General features: G+C 35.8%; 1 protein-coding gene and 1 long non-coding RNA gene across 2 annotated transcripts in view; one reads left to right on the top strand and one right to left on the bottom strand.

Moving 5' to 3' along the window:
• LOC134660964 (uncharacterized) overlaps window positions 1-22,995 on the bottom strand; it is a 383,074-nt gene that overhangs the window by 18,413 nt on the left and 341,666 nt on the right. The gene's annotated exons all lie outside the window — the stretch shown is intronic.
• LOC134660890 (sushi, von Willebrand factor type A, EGF and pentraxin domain-containing protein 1) overlaps window positions 12,705-22,995 on the top strand; it is a 112,210-nt gene continuing 101,919 nt past the window's right edge. The window contains exon 1 of the mRNA XM_063516744.1: window positions 12,705-12,846. Coding sequence (XP_063372814.1) covers window positions 12,795-12,846 — 52 coding nt within the window. The 5' untranslated portion in view covers window positions 12,705-12,794. The remainder of the gene's footprint in view (window positions 12,847-22,995) is intronic.

Below are 22,995 nucleotides of genomic sequence, written 5' to 3' on the forward strand. Positions count from 1 at the left end.
TCATTATTAATAAAACAAGCACAAGGCTTACCACTGTCAAGCACACTGACGTGATATTTAATATAAGATAACATATCGATAATGCGCAAGATTACTATATTTTTACTGGTCTTGACAGTTTTTTTTTATGTGGAAGTGGAATCTGACGAAGGATCGAAAAAGACTATTGAAAAAGAAGATAGAAAAACACTGATAAATGGTACTAAGGATCAAAATATAATAAAAACGAGTACCGATAGATATAATATGACAACTAAGAAAATATATAGTAAAAAACAAAAAAATAAAGGTAAAACTAGGACTACGACAAAGTCAACGCAAAGGTCCACGACTGTACAATGCGCGTTTTGTGAGTTTCTTCATAAAATAATGAATATACCGAATATACGAGGATAATGGCATTTTGCAAGGCTGGCGTGGGTGTGACCGTGGATACTTTGTCTCCGTCCCACGTCCAGTGCTCGGCCCGGAAACCGGGAACGGGTGCAGAAGACCCCAACTTACATTCGAGATAAACTTAAAAACGACTAAACGGATTTTCATGCGGTTTTCACCTACCTATCTACAGGGTGACAACTGACATTTGAGTCGTCAATGTCATGAAATAGCCAATTTGCAATTAATAATATATTCTCAAATTATAAACATTACTTTGGGGAATTTACTATGGACCACAATTTCACACAGGCTTAGGTATATTTTCCATAAAAGTTTGGTTAGTCCCCGAGATGTGCAATATTTTAGCACCTATTTTATTAATTTTCAATGTATTTTTTGGCATAATTTGTTAGTGTTAATACAAAGCGTCCCAGCCCTTTCTGTTGAGATTTTGATATAAATAAGTTGAAATTTCATTCACTGATCCACTATAGTTATACCTACCTTACAAGGTTTGCTTGTGTCAACATGCAGGATTTTTGTTGTCAATTAAAAGTAGTAGGTACATATTACAATGCCTTATATCGTTACACGAATCATTCTGTATGAATGGCATCCGTGATCGTTCTCCCATAGAAGTGTAATCAAAACAGTTATCTAAGACTCCACGCCAGTCTGTGACGCAGTGTCTGACCGACTACATTCGCAGCTTGCTGCTAGCTAGGCGGATCAAAAAATTATCACCAATAAAATGAATATAATATTAGTAGCAACGGCTTTGATTTTATCTATTAAACTGGATAAAATAGAGAGTAAACACTCAAAATCAGCCACCGAGGCCCTACCGATTTTGATAAGAGACGGATCTAGCTGGAAAATACTTACACTGACACGAAAGCCTCCATCGGACCAGGACTTCCCTAATTGGAAAATGAGCAGACCAGCACAAGCGCCACCTTCGTGTAAAAAGGATTCTGGTGGCTGCAAAACCAAAACAGAAGCTTCCACAGGTGATTTTACGGCTATAAAAAATACTGATCTGGCACCAGGGCCACCTTTGCCAAAACTAAATCTACTTTTTTTGAAAAAGAACAAAATAACACGAGCACCAAAATCTACAAAACCTGAACTTAAAAGAAAACCAAACAAGAAAAGATCACCATCAACAATAACCAATGTTCATCAAAAACGGTTAATCAAGCCAAACCAAACGAAAGCGATTCAACTTCCAAAGCTATTACATGCTCTTCCTTTTCTTAAAATCGACCCAAAGCGTAGATCATCGCCTGCTCTTCAACAAGAGTCCAATCTACTTGGCAATCAGTCAGTAAACGCCAGTCAAATATCAAATTGCGAACGCTCTAAAAAATCTGTTCAATCTATAGCGCTTCAATCTAATTCTACTACAAATGCGACTGAAACGGATTCAGATTATGTGTTAGATACAGAAGAACCAGTACATATAAAGTATGACACTAACAATATTACTTACTCGAGAAGATATGGTGATTATGATGATCGTAATAGGAGACCACGCACGACAACAACGGCAAAACCAAAATCCATTGTGAAAATAGCGTGTACAAAAATAAATGAAGCTGTAAATTACTTAGACGTATTAATAGAAAAGGCAACCAACCTAATTACACAGGGGTCACAGGGTACAAAACACCCAAAAGTGAAAAATGCACCATATTAACACATGTATAAAAACATTTCGTTGACAAAGTTATCAATCAACATTATTATGGTTTCGTAATACTTTAAAAAGATCCGTGATGTATGGTTCTTGCTAATTTGACATTATAATATTTATTTGAAAAGATCCATATCATGGTTCCTCATTACAGTATCGTTTTATTTTGTTTTGTGAGAGTCCACGCGGATTGGTTCCTGTTTGCATATTAACCCTTTAACCGCCAGAGTCTGATATATAAGACATTGACATATCCAGCTCATTTCGCCACAGTCTGATAAATAAGACAAAGATCTGATTTGGTTTTTACAGCACATTTATAACTCCCGTAACTATGCCAACCTTACTCTGCGTGGTACAATTACTGTCGGTGGCGACACGAGCACGCTCAATCAAAAATTGCTGGCGGTTAAAAGGTTAAAAAACTGCACATAAAGATCCACATCACATGGTTGCTGTTTAAAATAGTTTTGTTCATATTACGTAAGGAACCAAGTTCATTGAATCTGGTGTGCATAATCGAAATTTCTTTTTTTTAAACAAAAAAATACTCGTGGAACGGCATCATCAACTAATGCAAGTAGTGGAGTCACTTCGGCCAACAGGAAAGCCTATCGATGGGAAGTTAAAAGACCCGAAGAGCCTTCTTCACCTGATTTCAAAGGACCATCACGATTTTTATGTTCGATTGATTTCCGATGAAAGCATAATAATATGGCCGCGTAGCCAACATGCCTTACCAGCGCCGTAGCGATCGAAGCGCAACTGTCACTGTCCCACTAATTAATATGGAAGAGTGATATTAGAGAGACACAAAGCGTTTCGTTGTCGTAGCCATAGAGAAACAAATACATAGATTGCTCACTCCATACATCAGTTTTAGTACCAAAAAGACTATTCGAAGTCGTCATCGAGTAGCGGAACTATCAGTACTGCTACTTGACAATAGATGTAGCAGTACTGATAGTTCTGCTACTCGATGCCAGATGTAGACACTGAATGGATGATCTGGAAGGCTTGTCGAGTGAACCTGACTTGAATTGGAACGAAACCATCAAGAACTAAGAAAACTTTTTTCTAAAATCTTCCCCTATAACTCTTCCCACTTTTAAATTAAGGGCCTGAGGGGCCTGACGTTTGGAGGGTATTGCATTTGATAATGACATTTTATAACTTTGTAGAACTTTCGTGTTATATTTTAAATAAAGTACTTTCAAATTAGTGTTTATTATTCTTTGTACTCAGGTACACCTGCTGTTTATATTCCCTATTATTTACATCAATAAGGAACCATCCCTGACTTAGTGTCTGTGCGGAAAGAGAAGAGTCGTGGAATGTAAGGAAGCCCATACATTTCACGACTCTTCTCTTTCCGCACCACAGACTTGTAATTTTCGCGCTCGCGCTTGACAGACAGCTGAAGTGTGCGAAAGGGAAGCCATCACGTATATGAACATCGCATGAGTGCGAAAGAGTCAGACTACAAATGAGAAAACGTGACCATTTTTGAGTTTGACGACGGCCGCGGACGGCCAAGAGCGCATCACCGTAATTTTCAATTTGAAAAATATACACAAATTCGGAAGAAAACTATTTGATAAAGTAATACAATGAAGATAGTGTCTTGTAGTGTACCGGATTGTAGTGTCACGGGGCCAAATAAACCTAGCAAGTACTCATTTCAGAGGAATTATGATATTCATGGCGAAATGTTCTTAACGATATTTTGTCAAATTAACAGCATAAAAAGTGTAAGAAGCCGGTTTATACAGTTAATTATAAGTTTTTCTTCCTTTGTGTGCTAATTTTATCATATTACTCAATAATTTAGAATATTTTGTATAAAAACATAAACTGTTACTTTACGCTAGGGCTTGACAAAATGTTCAGATGACAGTATCGATAACTTGTCGGTAGGTATATTAATAGCTATGTAATCATTTCTTCACAAGACATCACTAACAATAAGATATTAACCTTTATAACCGACTTCAAATAATAACGATTGTTATACCTTTTTGAAGGTGCACATGTTTAGCAGTAAATTTAAACTTGACTTTCCAACACAGTAAGAGTTAGACTAAGATAAGTCTGTAACGATTTTGATAGCACACACAGTGCAAGTGTTATTTATACGTCATAATGTCGTAGAATTTTAACATTTATAATAACCCATTTGAAAAAGTAGTCGATAAAGCGATCAAACACCGACAGATTATTAATATGTTGTACCTTGACATCACTATTTTTGATCTCACATAGACAATTTACGCACACACTTGCATTTCATTTTTGGTCGCACTTTTGAAGATTGACAGTTGTTCTTGTCTATTCTAATTCTATGTTCCGCACAGACTCTAAATAATTATTATTGCTAAAAGGAACCACTGCCTTTTCAAGAAAAAAAAAATATATTTAAAAAATACATATTAAAAACCTCATTTTCTTGGTAGGTATCTTTAAGTAAAAAAATATGATTTGGTTTGTAGGTACTATTCGGAAAGGGGCAACTTACGACACGCATGCATAAATAGTGTAAGTATATCAAATATCAACATTTATTCAGCAAATAGGCCACAAGGGCACTTTTACACGTCAATATGGAATTTACATACAGCAAAAAAAACACATCAACAATTATAAAATACAACTAAGCCGTAAATATCAAATCAAACTAACATAGAGATGTATAAAGTCTCTAAATGTCGAATTACAAAAAACGTAATAACAATAGTATTGAAAAAGAAAACACAAAGATACAAAAACTATAATATAAAATTATTTAGAGATGTAAATGTCTCTAAGTGTCATCATAACTAAAAGATTACAATATATAGTAGTTAATCAAATTATCCTTAGAGATGTATAGGGTCTCCAAGAGTCAAAATCCTGTATACCTAATTAAAACATTCATTAAGAAAGAAAATGATAGTAAAAATAAAATAGCATACGAGAACCAAATGAGGTATGTCCATGTAATTATCCTCAAAAATAAAGTTACTAAATAATAGCTCGTGTTAGCTTAAATAGACCAGTCTCCACAAACAGCACCCGTTCACGAGTATGACGCGTATCTCAGCCATCGCCTCTCTCAACCTTCATTCGGGAAAGTGGCGACCCGATCAACAACGCCACCGTAAGCAAAGACTTTTAAGCGAGCATGACATATTCAAGCTGCCGGGCCATATTAATATTTAAATTGTAATAACGTATAGCTGTGAGACACAACATTTTGTTCTTGTATGTTACATAAAAAACAATATATCTTCACATAATTACTAAGCTAAATGCCCTATATTGACTAAGAGATGTATAGGTCTCTAAGTGTCAGAATCATTGAAAATATAAGTATGTACAAACAAATTAAAAATAAAATTAAAACTTAAAGATGTATAAGGTCTCCAAGTTTCAAAAACTAGAATTAAAATTAAATTAAGCAATATAAACAATATACCTAATTAATCAAGAACATGATGGTCTCATGTGTCAATTCTACTGGACACTAGCATGATTAATTCACAATGAAAAAAAAAAAAGAAAAACATATCATATTTATTTAACTCTTATTATACTATCGAAATCAAGCTGCCGGCTTAAAGGCATCTCTATCATCATAAGAAGTTTGTTTACACGTTACATTACTTACAAGTTTTTCTTCCGTTTTGTGCTATAGTACATTAGTCACATTACATACCTAGGGAGGTGAATTCGTGAATGCTCCAGATCGCAGGTGTTTGTGGCCCGAACCGAAGGTGAGGGCATAAATATGCGATCTGGGCTTTACGAATTACCGACCGTGGTTTGTCTAAAGTTTTACGTCTTGCCTTGGCCAGGAAGTGAGATTTTCTTATCGCGGGAGCAACAACGATTTGACAGTACTGAAAGATTATGACAAATAAACAATAACAGAAGTGACACTCCTATCGAGAAACGTTTATATGTAGGTACCCATAGACTAGGAATCCTTGTGGAAGAGGAGGATGTCTTGTCTGTATATGTACCTATGAGTTCAAAGTGTAGCAGTAGAAAATGTAGTTAAAATTTTGGTCATCTCATACGAATAAGTTGGTATCAGCCAGCCTATTATGGATAGCTTTATCCATCTTTATCCACGTGATAAAATAACTGTCACTGTTTAACACCGTGGGAAAGAAAGTGACGGACACCGTTTTATCACGCTGTCACGTAGACAAGAACGACCATCATATCCGTACAGAATAAAATACCTAGTTTAAGAAGGAAACACTGATGTCAAAATTAATACATTGGTGACTTATTGTTCAAGTTGACAGTTGACTAATAGGTAAGCATTTAAATAGTTAAATATGAGTTTTATTAACCTTTTCCAACGAAAACTTATACCAGATATGAAGCCATCTTAGAGGTTTAGTATGTGCACAGAATAACTAATAGTACTACGTATGTGTAGGCAGAATATTCTGTTTTTACAAAACAGACGTTCTGTTACTTGTGTTCTTTGATAGGCTTGTATTTGCTCCCGCGATAACGATCTAATAAGTCAATAATTTAGAATATTTTGTGTAAAAATCTTAACTGTTACTTTACACTAAGGCTTGACGAAATGTTAGTATGAACTATCGATAACTCGTCGGTATATTAATATGTACATAAATATATGTAGGTATATTTTTTCTTCAGAAGACGTTATTAAAAAAACACGAAGACATGTCTAATTTTCATTTAGATTCCATTATAAAACTTTACCTACCCAGCGTTTTAGCAGCATAATTTTAATATGAAATAACTGACATTATAGCCAAAATTTAAAACAAAAGTATATTATGTACATATTAGTAAATCCCAATGGACAATACCTAAATCCCATTGAGTATTATGGAGACTAAAAACGACCTACTCTCGCATTAAGTGAATGTAGCAGTATCTCATAGTCATAATAATTAAAACAATTCTCTCATTATAATCTCAGTCTCAAAACACACACACTTCACAAAATACGTGTAGGTCGGCACTTACCGTATACATGGTGCTCCTCCAACGTTCAAAAAGGATTTTGAAATAATAAGTAAATTTAAATACGCAATTCTGAAAAATGCAGTTAATTAATACTTAGCCAAAACTGCACAATAATGATTTTATTGTCAATGACAGCGGCCTTGCCAAGGTGACGATCGCTTGCGCTTCGCCATAGAATCTTTTTGTGTCTCCCTATCACTGTTCTTATTAGTGCGACAGTGACCGTTGTATTTCGTTCGCTACGTAGCATTAGCGATTGGCATGTTAGAGTCTCTTCTCTTTCCGCACAGACTCTATCATTATGTGCTCATAAAGCGAATCCGAAAAACAGTGATTACCGTAAAACGGGGAGAGAAGGTTTGAGAGGGGGGGTGAGAAGGGATTTTAAGGCTACTGCTACAAAAATAATGCATTCCAATTTAAAATGGAGCTATAGTACCTAATACGCATAATAAAAAAAAATCGGTCCAACAATCTTCCAAAATCACCTTTGTATGAAAACCCCTCACACCCCAAATACGAGGCACCACGGGGTGAGGTGGGTTTTCCTCTTTATCGTCAAAGTTATGAAATGGAACTACCCAAAATAAAATAAAGACTAAAATACAAACGTCCGGAACACTTATTATATACACCATTCAGTTTTCACATGTAAAAATAAAATGTTATCGAGGTTTGAATTTCAGTTTTGTCCCTACTCACCCCATTTTACGGTACGTTACAACAATTAAACAAAAAATCGCATCCTGTAAACGTTTACACAAACACATTGATATTATACTTATATTCGAGATATTGTTCATTTGGGATCGCCATGCTAAGCAGTATGGAACGATTGTTTAAAAATAAAATAACGAATAACATATTACTTGTATTTACATTATTATTAGTGCTTTTGATTTTAAGTGTGGAGTTAAAGACAACTAGTAGAAAACGAAATGCAACTAAAATAGTTTCAAATGCGAAGCGACCGAGACATCGCCCCAGCTCTGGCACGGCAACCATCAATGGAAACAGAGTAAGAGTTCTCCCTTCAGCGAGCTCAGCTCAAAATAATGACACCAGAGGAGCGCCTTCTAGAAAATTTGCGAGACTGAGAATGAGAAAATTAATAAAAAGTCACAGAAAAAACAACTTCCAAGTACCCAAACCGCAGCAACCTCCTAAAAAACGCAAGCATTACTCATATTTAAAAAAAATTAATACAGTATCTCCAAATGGCAACGAAAATAAGATTATGTTTACAACACAGCCACCTAGTTATGACGAGAACAGAAATCGAGACGAACAACAAAGTGGTGTAGCTGGTGTTAGAAAAGGAGCAAGAAAGCAGGATGATTACGGAACATACTACGATGAAATTGATGAAGGCGGAGGCGGGGGCGGGGGCGGGGGCGGGGGCGGCGGCGGAGACGGCGGCGGGGGCGGGGGCGGCGGCGGAGGCGGCGGCGGAGGCGGCGGCGGAGGCGGCGGCGGAGGCGGCGGCGGGGGCGGGGGCGGTGGCGGTGGCGGCGGAGGCGGGGGCGGGGGCGAGAGTGGGGGCGGGGGCGGGGGCGGAGAAGGCGGCGGGGGCGGGGGCGGAGGTGAAAGTGGAAGCGACGGAGGCGGAGACAGCGGAGGCGGTGGCCGCGGAGACGAGGGCTACGGAGGCTACGGAGACGGAGGCGATGGAGCCGGAGGCGACGGAGACGGAGGCTACGGAGGCTACGGAGACGGGGGCGGAGGCGACGGAGACGATGACTACCATGGACATAATAATGACGACTATTACGGCAAGTATAAACCCAAACATAAAACGACTATAAAACCAGAAACAACAACAAAGAGCTTGCGTCGGCTATTTTGTGAAGTGGTGCACAACATCACGACATACAAGATTGTGAAGGTACCTGGTCTAGATATACTTATTTAATGTTAACTCGAAGAAAAAAAACCAGTCAAGTGCGAGTTCGTCTCGCGCACCGATTCGAGGGTTGCGTACAAACTTTGAATTTTCTCATAATCCAGTAAATTTGCCGAATTTTGTAACGTGGCTCTTCTGCGTCAAATCCGGTATATAGTTCTGATTTTATGCAGACTTACATATTTATGATGTTGGCCCAATTAATAATCCAAGTTTGTGACCTCGAGCGCCGAACGCAACTTGGTTAAAAATCGAAAAAACCGCGAAAATTCGTTTTTTTTTATTTTATTTGGGCGATTATAACCCTAAAAGACTAGTTTTTGATAGTACCTTTTCAGGGTATTTTTAAAGAAAACTAAATTTGCTACAATACGACACTAGATTGTATAGTTTCCGAGATAAAGCCTTTCAAAAGTTTTTAATTTTTTGAAATTGAATTCGTAGGCCCACTTGGCCTAAATGATATATAAATATAACTAGCTCCTAAGAGTAGGAAAAATATAGCATAGATTGGACCTGAGGATCCAACCCTTTCCCCTCCCATTCTGGGGGGTAGGCACGGTACGATCTAGTGGCTACCGAGCCAAATCAGCTTCGTTTGACCTTAGGAACAATCGTGCCAAGCGGCATCGCCTGAGATAAAAGTGCATACTCACTGCACTCACTTAGCCTACGAATTCAATTTTAAACCTTTTGAAAGGCTTTATCCCGGAAACTGTTCAATCTACAGAGATAATTCTAGTGTCGTATTGTAGCAAATTTATATAGTCTTCTTTAAAAATTCCCTGAAAAGGTACTATCAAAAACGAGTCTTTTAGGGTTATAATCGCCCAAATCTAAAAGAAAACCGATATTCCGGTTTTTTCGATTTTTGACAAAGTTGCGTTCGGCGCTCGAGGTCACAAACTTGGATTGTTAATTGGGCCAACATCATAAATAAGTCTGCATAAAATCAGAACTAAGGGATTTGACGCATACTTACGCTAAATGTATAAATTTACTGTATTGATGCTGTATTATAATCGCGAAAGACTTGACCGCCGGAAAAGTATACTAAGCGTAATTGTGTACAGCGCCATCTATCGGCTTATTGGCTAACTAGTTTGCGCGACTTGTATGTACATGTACGTTGGTTTTTCAAGGATAATTCTTTATCATGTGCATATTTATGATAATGTTATTACATATTATGTAAATAAAATCATAATTTTATTTAAAATTATAAATAATCTAATCCAGTCTTCTAACTTGTTATTTAAAATAAGGCTCTCGTGTAGTAATCGTCCAGCTCGCTCCTCACGTAAAAAATATCTATTTTCACCCCTCCACTTTAAGAAAAAATAATACAAAAAATTGTTTTCTCTCCCGTGCGCCTCAAATGTATAACAATAAATTTTTGCATATAAACCCTTTTAATAATGTATCCATCTCATCTTTTAAAAATGAAATATCTAATTGCTTATAAACACATCCCACGCAATAACTCTTGATAATTGGAACTCTGAATAATGTAAAACCTAAATGATATATCATAGATCATAAGGTATAGATCTTACGAACCTTTGCTAATATTTACCATTTAATATTTCCTAGTCATTGTCATTTAAATTGTTAGCCGGATTTCATCGACAACTTAACTGACTTAGGTTTCCAAAATATATTATATACATATATGTATACAAAGTAATAAATTGTCAGTTGAAATGTTGTGAGCCTGTCTGTTGGGTTGTACGATGGATCTCTCTCTACCACTCAGTATCAACTCATATAATGTTTCTACAATAACGCTTGTACGGCACTGTTTGTCTTCTCTGTAATCCATTCTTTGTATCTTTTGATGCAATGACTGTTTGTTGCCATAATAAAATAAAATAAAATAAAATAATTTTTCGTCGGTAAACTTCGGAGATAGGGGGGGGGGGGGGTATTTTTTTCACAATTTCCTTCATAAGTCAATTTTTTTTTCACTATGAAAAAAATATAAAGAAATGTTTTTTAATATTCAATTCGAGCTCTTTCAAATGATATCCCACTATTCCCACTCGACCTAATAACTAGACTTTGAAATTTTGCCCCCCTCTTTATATCGGGCATTTTCCATAATTCATAATAATTAATAGAGAACCAGAAGATTAATAGAGAAAAGTAGACAGCAGCACTGGGAGACCGAGCTTTGCTCGGAAAACATATATTATAAAAACTCCAAAATGCGCGTTTTCCCAGAGATCGACTTTTCGCCCCGGAAAACCCCCATAGCAAATTTCATCCAAATCGTTAGAGCCGTTTCCGAGATTCTCAATATATATATATAAATAAAGAAATATACAAGAATTGCTCGTTTAAAGGTATAAGATAAGATAAGATAGTAGCAAAATCGTTTTGACAGTTCGAAAAAAGAAACTGATTTGACTAGTAGTTAAATACGCTATAATAAGTCGATAGAATTAATCACTCATCTCAGATAAGTAGGTACATAAGTAACGAATATGCAAACCTTAATTGTTTTATATTAAATAGTAAATAGAGAACCCTGTGCGATATACATACATAAGCATAACTAATTAATTTTATAAGTAAAAGTTGTTACCTGTAGAAGACGAACACTTGTCATTAATATTTATTAAGGTGCCGTAGGTTCAGCAATGAGAGTTTTTGAAATCGTATCGCTTGTTTAGATCACAATACAGTTGGAAAAAATTTAATTAAGTAGCAATATTAAGTACTTTTTCTAGTGAGTTCATCGCTTCGAATAATGATTTTTTGACTTTTACTCCATAGAAATAAAAACACGATAATCTAGAAGGTATGAAACGCATTTTAAAAACGTACTTAACAGTTTATGCACAACAGCTAAACATAGGTATAAAAATTGCTTCTAAAATGCGCAAATTTATTTTTGAGGGAAACTCATCGATCTCCATTTTCTTTGTTAATACTTACAAGTCTTACAACAAATTAAAATTCAAAAATATAATATCCGCGGTCCCGAGCACGCACTACGCACATCCATCTCGCTCACGCTTACGCTCAGTGAGTGTGAGATAAGAACACGAACGGGGCCTTAAGAATAATGTTATTCATCTCAATTCATTTATCACCACTGCTGCTCTACTTATACCTTGTCAAATCGCTGTTATATCGTTACCATATCGCGATATGATATAGCGGCGCGATCAAATGAGAATCGGACGCTCTTTTTATACCACATCGGTGGCAAACAAGCATACGGGCCGCCTGATGGTAAGCAGTCACCGTAGCCTATGGACGCCTGCAACGCCAGATGTGTTACATGCGCATTGCCGACCTTTTAAAAACCTGTACACTCTTTTTTTGAAGAACCCCATACTGTAGACCCTCGGGAAAACCACAGCCGAAGCGTCCGCGGGAGGAAATTCCTTTTAAACCGCACAGTACGCCCTGCCGGATGAGCTTCGCCTAATCTCCCCACATCGTGTTGCTGAACACAATTAGTTATACATAATTATTTATATTACATACAAAGTTTGTAAGTTAAACAAAAGTAAAATAATCACTTTTCTTCCATTTTAACGCATTACATCACATCAATTTTATCGCCACCGTTGCTCCATTTATACCTTGTCATATCGCTATATCACTTATTTCCGTGTCGCTTTGAATGTCACTCGCTGCAGCCTTGCCAATCCTCCCCACAAGCGCCGGTGAAAGGCAGCAGTGGGGCGCACGCGCGCGCAGACCGCGTTCGACCCCGGCGCCGGCACAACGCGCACGCGCGCGGAATAGCACGTATTTTAAATTAACGTTTTTGTGTGTGTGTGAAATGCTGTGTGTATAGTTTGCAACATGTTGGTGCTTTGCGTTGTTTTGTGCGTGCTTGCGCCGATTCTAGCACAAGGTGGGTCAAAATATTTAACTTTATAAGTTACTTTTGTCTGCAAAGTACGCGGTCAAAAGTTGAGACATTTTCGCGTTTATGAAAGTTGGAAATCATTTTTCACCTCAGCAGCTCGAACAAGGGTACTTTGCTACTTAAAAACAGTGAGCAAAATCGCATTTTGCTCACTGAAAGGACAAAATGAGCAAAATGCGATTTTGCTCACTGTTTTTAAGTAGCAAAGTACCCTTGTTCGAGCTGCTGAGGTGAAAATTTAATTGTTGGTATATCTTAAGAAAACATGAGTGAATAGAGGTAAGTGATGAAGAAGGAATACATTTTTCGGGTTCTCTAATATGTTCTCACTGCTGAGGTGAAAAATGTTGTGTACTACACGAGATCAAAGTTATTTACATCTCGTGCGCTTTTGAGTCCCTTACTACGCTCAAGATTCTAAATTAGATTCACTCGCTACGCTCGTGAATCTATTATAGAATCTTTCGCTTGCACGGGACTCAAAATAAGCACTCGAAGAAATATCAAACTTTGATCTCTTGTTGTACAAATAACTATTTCCACTTTGTTTTTTTTAGCTTAGCTTAGTACTTAACTTACATAGTTTCTCTTTGAACTGTAACTTGCGTAAACTTAAGGCGGAATGTTGTATCTATAAGTAGTAGATTGTGTCACAATAGACCAATATTACATAATTATTTACGGCGAGGGCGTACATTGAATCCTAAATGAAGCGAAGGATTCTAAACTAGAATCCTGAAAGTACTGAATAAAAATGCCACTTTGATCCCAACTAGCACAGGAGAAAAAGCCCTTTTTCGAATTGGTAATGTGAAAAATTAAATATCCACCTCGAATTGAAAATACCACTAAACGACCTGGGAATACCTACCTCCCCTTAATACGAGCGATATGTCATTTCTGTATAAACCGGGCGCTTGGAAATAATAGAGACTGGCAACTCAGTCAGTACGCACGCTTGAAGTAAACTACATACAAAAGTTAGATGTAGAGTTCTACCTATTATAAGTAGTAGGCATAGACTAGGAATCCTCTAGACGGAGTTTAGAGCAATATTTTATGAAACCGATGCTGCCAAAAATACTGGGGTGCGGGGGACGAGATGAGCGAGTCCCGTGCCGTGATTGGTCCGTTCAAAGACACGGACGTCACACAAAGACGCTTTGACTCGAAGATGGAGTAAAACTACCGTATATTTGTGGCAGAGGGGGTAGCGTTACTATGCTCTGTCTAGAGGATGTCTTGTCTGTGGTAGTAGGTAACTACACGACAGGTCGAAATATCGACCTAGCACATGTCTGGGGATGCTGAACAAAGCTTATAGCCCGGGATTAAAAGCTACCCAATAACAATTAGATATTTAAGTATATGTATTTTAATATTTATCCTGTCTATTATTATATACCAGAATAGATACCGTAAAACCACCCACATGCCACCCACCCTATGTATACATACAGGGTGGATTTTCTTTTTGGGTCAGTGAGGGCAGCTACCAGATCCCGTGCTGCTACGAGAAAACGGTCTAAGAAGACCTTCCCTCGATTTCAAATTAATGAAGATTGGCTTTTACAGATTTTGGAAAAAACATACAGGGTGCGAGAAAAAGGTCATTTTTGACAACCTTTTTATTTGATGCCAATCGATCCCATTCCTATTAAGGATCAAAAGCTTGTATGGAACCAAAAAAAAATTTCCGGCTAGAAAAGCCACAAATCGAGGAAAACTTTTCCCATACAATTTGTATGAAAATGAAAACTTTTATTTTTCACATGCTATTTTTGTATGCCAATCGATTCCATTCCAATCCAGTATCAATAGTTTCTTTGGGGTCAACTTACGGTAATGTACTAAAAAGCCACAAATTAAAGAAAACTTTTTCCATACATTTACTATGGAGAACATGTGAAATTTAATTCACATTTTTCTATCTGGCCAATCAGTCCTGTTACATTTAAGGACCATAATACTGTATGAAGACATTGCTGTAGGACTGATGGGCGAGATAGAAAATTGAGAATAACATTTCACATTTTCCCCATAGTAAATGTATGGAAAAAGTTTTTATTAATTTGTGGCTTTTTAGTACATTACCGTAAGTTGACCCCTAGGAAACTATTGATACTGGATAGGAATGGAATCGATTGGCATACAAAAACAGCATGTGAAAAATAAAAGTTTTAATTTTCATACAAATTGTATGGGGAAAGTTTTCCTCGATTAGTGGCTTTTCTAGCCGGAAATTTTTTTTTGGTTCCATACAAGCTTTTGATCCTTAATAGGAATGGGATCGATTGGCATCAAAAAAAAGTTTGTCAAAAATGACCTTTTTCTCGCACCCTGTATGTTTTTTCCAAAATCTGTAAAAGCCAATCTTCATTAATTTGAAATCGAGGGAAGGTCTTCTTAGACCGTTTTCTCGTAGCAGCACGGGATCTGGTAGCTGCCCTCACTGACCCAAAAAGAAAATCCACCCTGTATATACCTATATACCTACTTGTAGTCCAGTACTATGGTTCACAAGTTACCTAATTGTTAAAGCGTCCCCCACCCCGGCTTCGCATGGGGTAACAAATTATACACTTAGGTGTCTTAGGTACCTAAACCTTCCTCAAGAATCACTCTAGTTATTTGGAGTCCAACTACATATGAGAAAGCATGTATTTTTTCACCTCAGCAGCTCGAACAAGGGTACTTTGCTATTTAAAAACAGTGAGCAAAATCGCATTTTGCTCACTGACTGAGACAACATGAGCAAAATGCGATTTTGCTCACCGTTTTTAAGTAGCAAAGTACCCTTGTTCGAGATGCTGAGGTGAAAATTTAATTGTTGGTATATCTTAAGAAAACATGAGTGAATAGAGGTAAGTGATGAAGAAGGAATACATTTTTCGGGTTCTCTAATATGTTCTCACTGCTGAGGTGAAAAGTTTTGTGAACTACACGAGATCAAAGTTATTTACGTCTCGTGCGCTTTTGAGTCCCTTACTACGCTCAAGATTCTAAATTAGATTCACTCGCTACGCTCGTGAATCTATCATAGAATCTTTCGCTTGCACGGGACTCAAATTAAGCACTCGAAGAAATATCAAACTTTGATCTCTTGTTGTACAAATAACTATTACAAGCTACCTCATACTGATGTGTGACTCATATTGTTACGCGGTTTATATGGTCAGGAAAAGTGAATATTATTGTTAATATGTATTAAATTAAATTGAATGCGAATGCTTATATATTGCAATTGCGAATTTTATGTTTTGATTAAGTTTGTATTTTAAGCCCTGAGATCCACTACCTATTATGTAAGCTCATGTAACAATAATATGTATATAAACGCGGGTTCTAGGTACCTCTTCCTTTATGTTTTTGAAAAGTATGATAATGAAATATGATGATGAACTATAATAAACTATTATTGATATAAGCAACTCCCGTTTTATATTCAAACGACCCGCCCCGGCTCCGTACGGGTTAACAAATAATACATAAACCTTCCTCTTCAATCACTCTATCTATTACAAAAAACCGCATCAAAATCCGTGGCGTAGTTTTAAAGATCTAAGCATACACACAGACAGACTGACAACGGGAAGCGACTTTGTTTTATACTAAGTATGTAGTGATATCCTATACACACGCCAGAGTATTTGGGCCCGATTCGGATTTTGAACTAGACATCTATTAGACATCACCAAGATACGACAACTATATTTTTAAGATCTAGCCTGTCAAATTTGACATTTCCGCGATTCTGGAGATACTCTTGAACGATTTCCACAAGATATTATTACGATACTTTATTAACGTAAAAGTGACATTTGTTGCCCGGATTGAGCTGCAAAAGAGAACTAGTTGAAATCTAAACTACAACGTATCTAGTACATAATATCGTATCGTTCTCTAGTCTAGAACGGATCTTGTTTTCCGAATACCGCGGTTTGATTCTGTTTAGGTACCGCTTTAATTGAGCTGAAAACCCAAAGTTATGAAACTTTGTCGTGCTCGTGACGTGTCGAGTAACAATGCTTTTCATAACAGAGGTCATTTCTTACACGGATATGGAATTGGACGTTAATTATATAAATTAAATATACATATTGCCTAAAAAACGCCATTATAAAGGCTTTCTTTTACGTGATTCTCTATTACGTATGGTTTCAAGCCTTATTTGTCTGACATGAAATATTTCTTTAATGCGTTAGTAGTTTCACTCGGTAGGTAAAAGCGATAGCATTGGTTTTAAATTAGGTAGGTATTTATTATTTTTATGCTTAAAATACAATTTCTGATGAATGCCCGTTCTCGCTATTTTATTAAATGAAAACCACTACCGACTACAGCTAGGCCTACACCAAAATGTCGTTAAGGTCGTTTCTCAAAAAGTTGGCACCGCCACCTGTAAATACGTTTATGTTAGAACACTTTTTTTTCATTATGTATAATTTTTATTAATAAAATTTTAACACATATTTAGAGAGACTTTTTACACAGAGGCCTAATACTTTGAAAAAGATTTAATTAATATTGATTACAAAAAAAATATATTGTAACTACGTTTATCCGATAACCTGTCGTGTCCCAACGCGAAGTACTGCTGTTCCGAGCTATGAAAACCACACAAATTATTATCTTAATTTAAGTATCAAACTAATTTTTTAACCTCTATCCAATGTTATTAATATTTCATATCAGAATAAAAACCTTTAGTATAATTTCTTGTTTAGTTGTCATTCTTAATTGGGGTCGTTAAGTCTGGTCGATTATCTAAGTAGTTTGGTTGGTTTGGAAATTTGTTAAAACCTGATAGTGATTTAGGCTAGGTATTGCACTACATTAGGCACTACTTCTTAGGTAGCTAATAAAAATACAGGTTGATGATTTTTTAAATGCTTATTTTTCCTATGTTGTAAGTGTGTACCTAGTATTATTAAACATATAATTATTTTTACGGTTCATAACTATAGTTCCAGTAGTTCACCGTCAAAGATGTATTTACATTTTTCGCCTTATTGCAAAGAAGGATATGGTGTAAAAGTGTAAACATAACTTTGACATCGTCTCTACAATTTTGTGTTTCATAATTATTTCAATTTATTAAATGAAAATCTTTTGCTTTTCGTAGTCGGGTAAAAAGTTCAATAAGTACTATAGATGCATAATTATAAACAACCTAAGTAATAAAATATACCCAACTATACTCGTTTCGGGATATCTATGTATTACGATCAAAGCATGACAACATACAATTGTCAACACTGTTAAATGTGCATTTGTGAACTCTATTGCAACGTTATAAGGCCTACAATGGTCAGTTAAGGGCGTAGCTGTTACTCGACCCTTATATGACCATACTTAAGTAGCCTTACCGCCCACAATCAGAACGTTTTCAACGTTTTGAGGGAGTAAGTGTAAGGCCTTACACTAAGGGGCATGGCACACTGCGTCCGATTCGCACGTCGCTCCGACTGTGCATGTGTACACCGGTGTATACCGTGAAGTCCAAATTTCGCACCAAAAAAAAAAAGAGCGGTGCCCGAGTAAAATAAAAACGCGACAGATTATTCGTGTTTTCTAAGTGGCGCGAATTACTTTATCTTTGTAATTAGTATAATTGTAACTTTAATTGATATTACCAATTAATGTTTTAGCTTAGAAAGTAAATACATATTCAGAACCGGTATTTTTTATGCGAATGGAACTTATCTGTTTATTATGTTTATATACTTAATTGTTACAAACAAGATATATACAGTGGTACATACTTATATGTAGTTTAGTTAGTTACCGATTCACGGCTAAACTGTTTACTTATCCGATTTTGATAAAAAAATAATGGAATATAGAGTAGAGACTTAACATATGTATGTATTATTTTTGATAATCATTCCCCTTTAAAAAATGCTCAGAATGAAGACAACACAGGCGAAGCCGCAGGCACAACTAGATTTAAATAAATATGTATAGTTTGTCAAAGGACTATCTCATTTCAAAAATAGAAAGAGAATCATACTATCTTTGTCTTACACTAGTACTAGCGCCCAAAAGAAAATGATGAGTATAGTTTTCCTGGTTCTTACTGACTGACAAATTTGTTTTACCAACTATAAATCTATGTTTTAACCTATGAAATTGTGACGTTCATTGCAACGTTGCCACACTTTAACACGTCAAACGTGCAGTTAGCTTAAACGGACTCTAGATCCCATGAAGAGGTAAAAAGAAAGCCGTGTAGGAAAGCTAACAATAAAATTCAATTGAACCAACAATAATGAACATGGAATTATCTGATTATCCCAAGTTTCATAACAATAACAATGTTTCACTTTCGATTATAAATATCGAACGATCTCCGCTGAATCGCGACATCGCGTGCGCGGGCGCCGACGGCGCGCGGTGTTCCGAACGCGCGGGCGAGGCGCGGACTCGGGAAACCAGTGTCAATTAGGCCTAAAATAACAAAATTTAGACATCAAAACATTATCTAAATTTAGACATTTTAGTTATTACTTACCTGTACATTTCGCTCGTGCTTGACCGTACATGCTAGTCGCGAGCGAGACGCACGGGCAAATGAAAACAACATGATATCATTTTGATGTCAAATGTAATTTTTAACTGGTCTCAAGATCGTATTAAATGTATCAATGCCGCCCATACTTACTAATGAACAGTGCTGTGTCCTAGCCTGAAATGTTAGGTGTGCTAAATTTTAATCTTACTGTGTAATACACAACTAGTAAGTACACAACTTCATAAGTAGATACATTTTTTTAGTCTTTTTCATTCGCGAATCTATAATTTAAGTAGCCGCTTTGAGTTTAACATTTCACGGCTGTTGTTTTAGATCATTAGGCTTGTAACATCCGAACAAAATATGCCAAAGAAATGTAATGATGAGGTTTTCAACTTTTCGCCACAATAACGTAAGCAAAAAATATTGTACTTATAAATTAAGTAGACCCATCTTAAAAAACATAATTTGCATTGTTTACGGGTATTCTGGCGCATCAATGTGTTAGGTCAAGGTCGTTAAGTTAAGGATACACCTTTAAACAGTTTAAACTGGCATCACTCGAGAATTCACCAGCGCTCGCGCACCTATGGGAATACACGGCCTGCTTTCACTTGCGCCCGCGACTGTGTGAGTGTGTGTGTGTGTGTGTGTGTGTGTAAACGTGTGGCACACTGGCCCACTTCGTACTTCGTACCGGTCTTATGGGATACTAGTTAGAAAGAAAGCCTCAAACGTCGCTGTGAAGCCTTCTCAGTAAAGGGAACAGTTATACGCATCCGTACAATTGGAGATGTACTCAGTACCTATTAGTACTATAAATAAGCTAGTGGTTAAAAGTTCTTGAAAAAAATACTATAAATTACATAAATCCTTTAACGAAAAATATCCATCATTCATGCCTCATTGCCATCTTTCTAGACTTTCTAGAGAAAAAGTACCTATCACAAAAATTTCATTATTATATCATTTTTTCTCCCGCCTATTCCGATGCTGTCATACAACATACCTAACAAAAAGTTAACAAAGCGGTCGCTTGATATGCGACTAATTTGTATTAATTAAATTAAAAATTAAAATTAAAAATTAAAAATTATTTTATTCAATCAAGAGTAAATTACAGATAACATTATAGTATTTAGTACCTCTTTTTAAGTAAACAAAAAAAAAATATTTATTTAGGTAAATGTTTCGTTTTAACAATACAGTTAATGGAGTCTCCTAGTAAGTAAAATATACCTGTGACAGGAGACCCCAAACTATATATAAACTAGTAAACTATATATTACCTGTGTTAAGAGGTACTGCTCTCTTATTTTAACAAAAACTCTTAATTATATAATAAAATCTAATGAAACAAAAATAAAAATTATAACAAAACACATTATCTTCTGAAATAATATATATATACAGGGTGGCCCATTTAGATCGGTCAGTATGGGAAAATTTGAAACTATTTGACATACGACGATCTCTTCTTAGGAACCATGTCATCGATTTTAGTAACAAGAAAAACTGCATTCATACATTTAAATTTTTTTTATGTAAAATGTATTGAAAAAAATGGTGGCCATTTCGAAAACATACTAAAATAAATTAAAGGATATGAAAACAATGCATTTTATTCATTTCAGACATCATGTTTCATAGTAACATTTACTGCTTAAGACCTACACAATCGATATCTAAATAGAAATAATTTTAGATTTTTTTTTTTCAACACGTCCGGGTTCGATTCCCGAGCTGAGTACACATTTTTTTTAAATGTATGAATGCAGTTTTTCTTGTTACTAAAATCGATGACATGGTTCCTAAGAAGAGATCGTCGTATGTCTTATAGTTTCAGATTTCCCCATACTGACCGATCTAAATGCGCCACCCTGTATATATAAAAAGGGGTTCGGTGTATCTATGTACCTATGATGTATATTATATATGTATGTAAATTAATTCAGTTTCAGCAATGTTTAGTAATGTGTTTTCTATATTATGGTATGTTTTCGGCTTAATCCAGTCCATTATAATTTTTTTGCATTCATAATAAGGTAAATGGTAATAGTAGTTTATGCAACAGTGATATAATAAGGGTTCTTAAAATTCAAGGGTCGAAGTTACAAAACTCGACTACGTCTCGTTTTGTAACTTCGACCCTTGAATTTTAAGAACCAATTATGAGCTGTTGCATACATTACTTTTTCTATGACAGCTGCAGCAAAAAAAAAAAAAAAAAAAAGTTATTATTAAAAAAAAGAGTTATTATTAAAAAAAAAAGAGTTATTATTTAAAAAAAATTGAGTTATTATTTAAAAAAAAAGAGTTATTATTTAAAAAAAAAAGAGTTATTATTGTAAATGAAAACATACCTCTTTCAATCAAGATGATCGGAACTTGTATCTTTAAAAAAAATAAAGCAGTTGTATTATACTCATAAGATGACTGCTAGCAGTCATCTTATGAGCCTATAGACAAAGCATTCAAATGACATTGCTTTAGATATCACTGTCAGTCATTTAATTGACACATTTAAGTGCTGGAGTAGAAAAATGTTTATTTGTTTATTGACGAAGTTATACAATTTTGCAGATCTAGTGGTGAATTGTCTACTTGCATAGGTAGTGTTAATAGACGTGGTTGGTATAATATTATCTTTTCTTCTCACTTATCTATTTGATGCTGACATTGCTGACTTTACGTTATAACCCCGAAACAATAAAACCCTTCCCAAATAAAAATAATTATAATAAGACGTATAAATTACGTTTAGTCGAAACTACACTTTAACCTTAAGGCTATTTGTATAGCGTATGTATTGCGTTATAAAAGTCGCATTATACCAATTTTGGAATAGAACGTTTACTCGAGGCGGTCAATCTCGCCGGTGCTCGCCGGCCATTTTGTGATGTTGCAAATGTCAAAACCGTTTCGTAAGCCTACGCCATTTTGATCGTAGATCGTAGGTCGATGCACTTAGCTAAATTTGAAAGTAGTGTTGTTTATTTATGTTTGTGTATTCTAACCTTTTTTATTTGTTAGGTATAAGGTAAAAAGCTAGTTATTTATATCCGACTTAAAAAACGGAGGAGGTTCGTAATTCTTCGGAATATTTCATTGAAACAATTGGTGAAAATGTATACCTTTATAATTAAATTGATTCCATTGTGTTAAATACGAACGTAACAAATTGAGACTCAATTAATTAATTAACTTTGTACAACTTTGCTGCGTATGTTCTTTAAAAGCTAGTCGGTTACATTTAAATGAGTCTAGACTACCCATGTTTGTCCTGTGTCATCGATACCACTATAATATGTACTTAATATTCAGAGCGCTATAATGAATAACATATTTGTTTTTTTATCTGACCTACGTATTTTTTCAACCTTCACTTGTTAATACGAAATATATGCGAAATATGATATTAGTCGTTATATATACTGCGTAAAAATGGCTTATAAGTTTTAATTATTTAATAACTAGCTAAGAGCATGTCGGACCATGCTCAGTGTAGGGTTCCGTAGTTACCTATCCTTCTGATGAGAACGGCGGCTATTGGTACCTAAGTATCATGTAGGTACATTACAAGCAAAAGGGAGTACCTAAGTAAGGTTTTATAATAATAT

This window comes from Cydia amplana, chromosome Z, assembly GCF_948474715.1.
Source record: "Cydia amplana chromosome Z, ilCydAmpl1.1, whole genome shotgun sequence".
NCBI lineage: Eukaryota > Metazoa > Arthropoda > Insecta > Lepidoptera > Tortricidae > Cydia > Cydia amplana.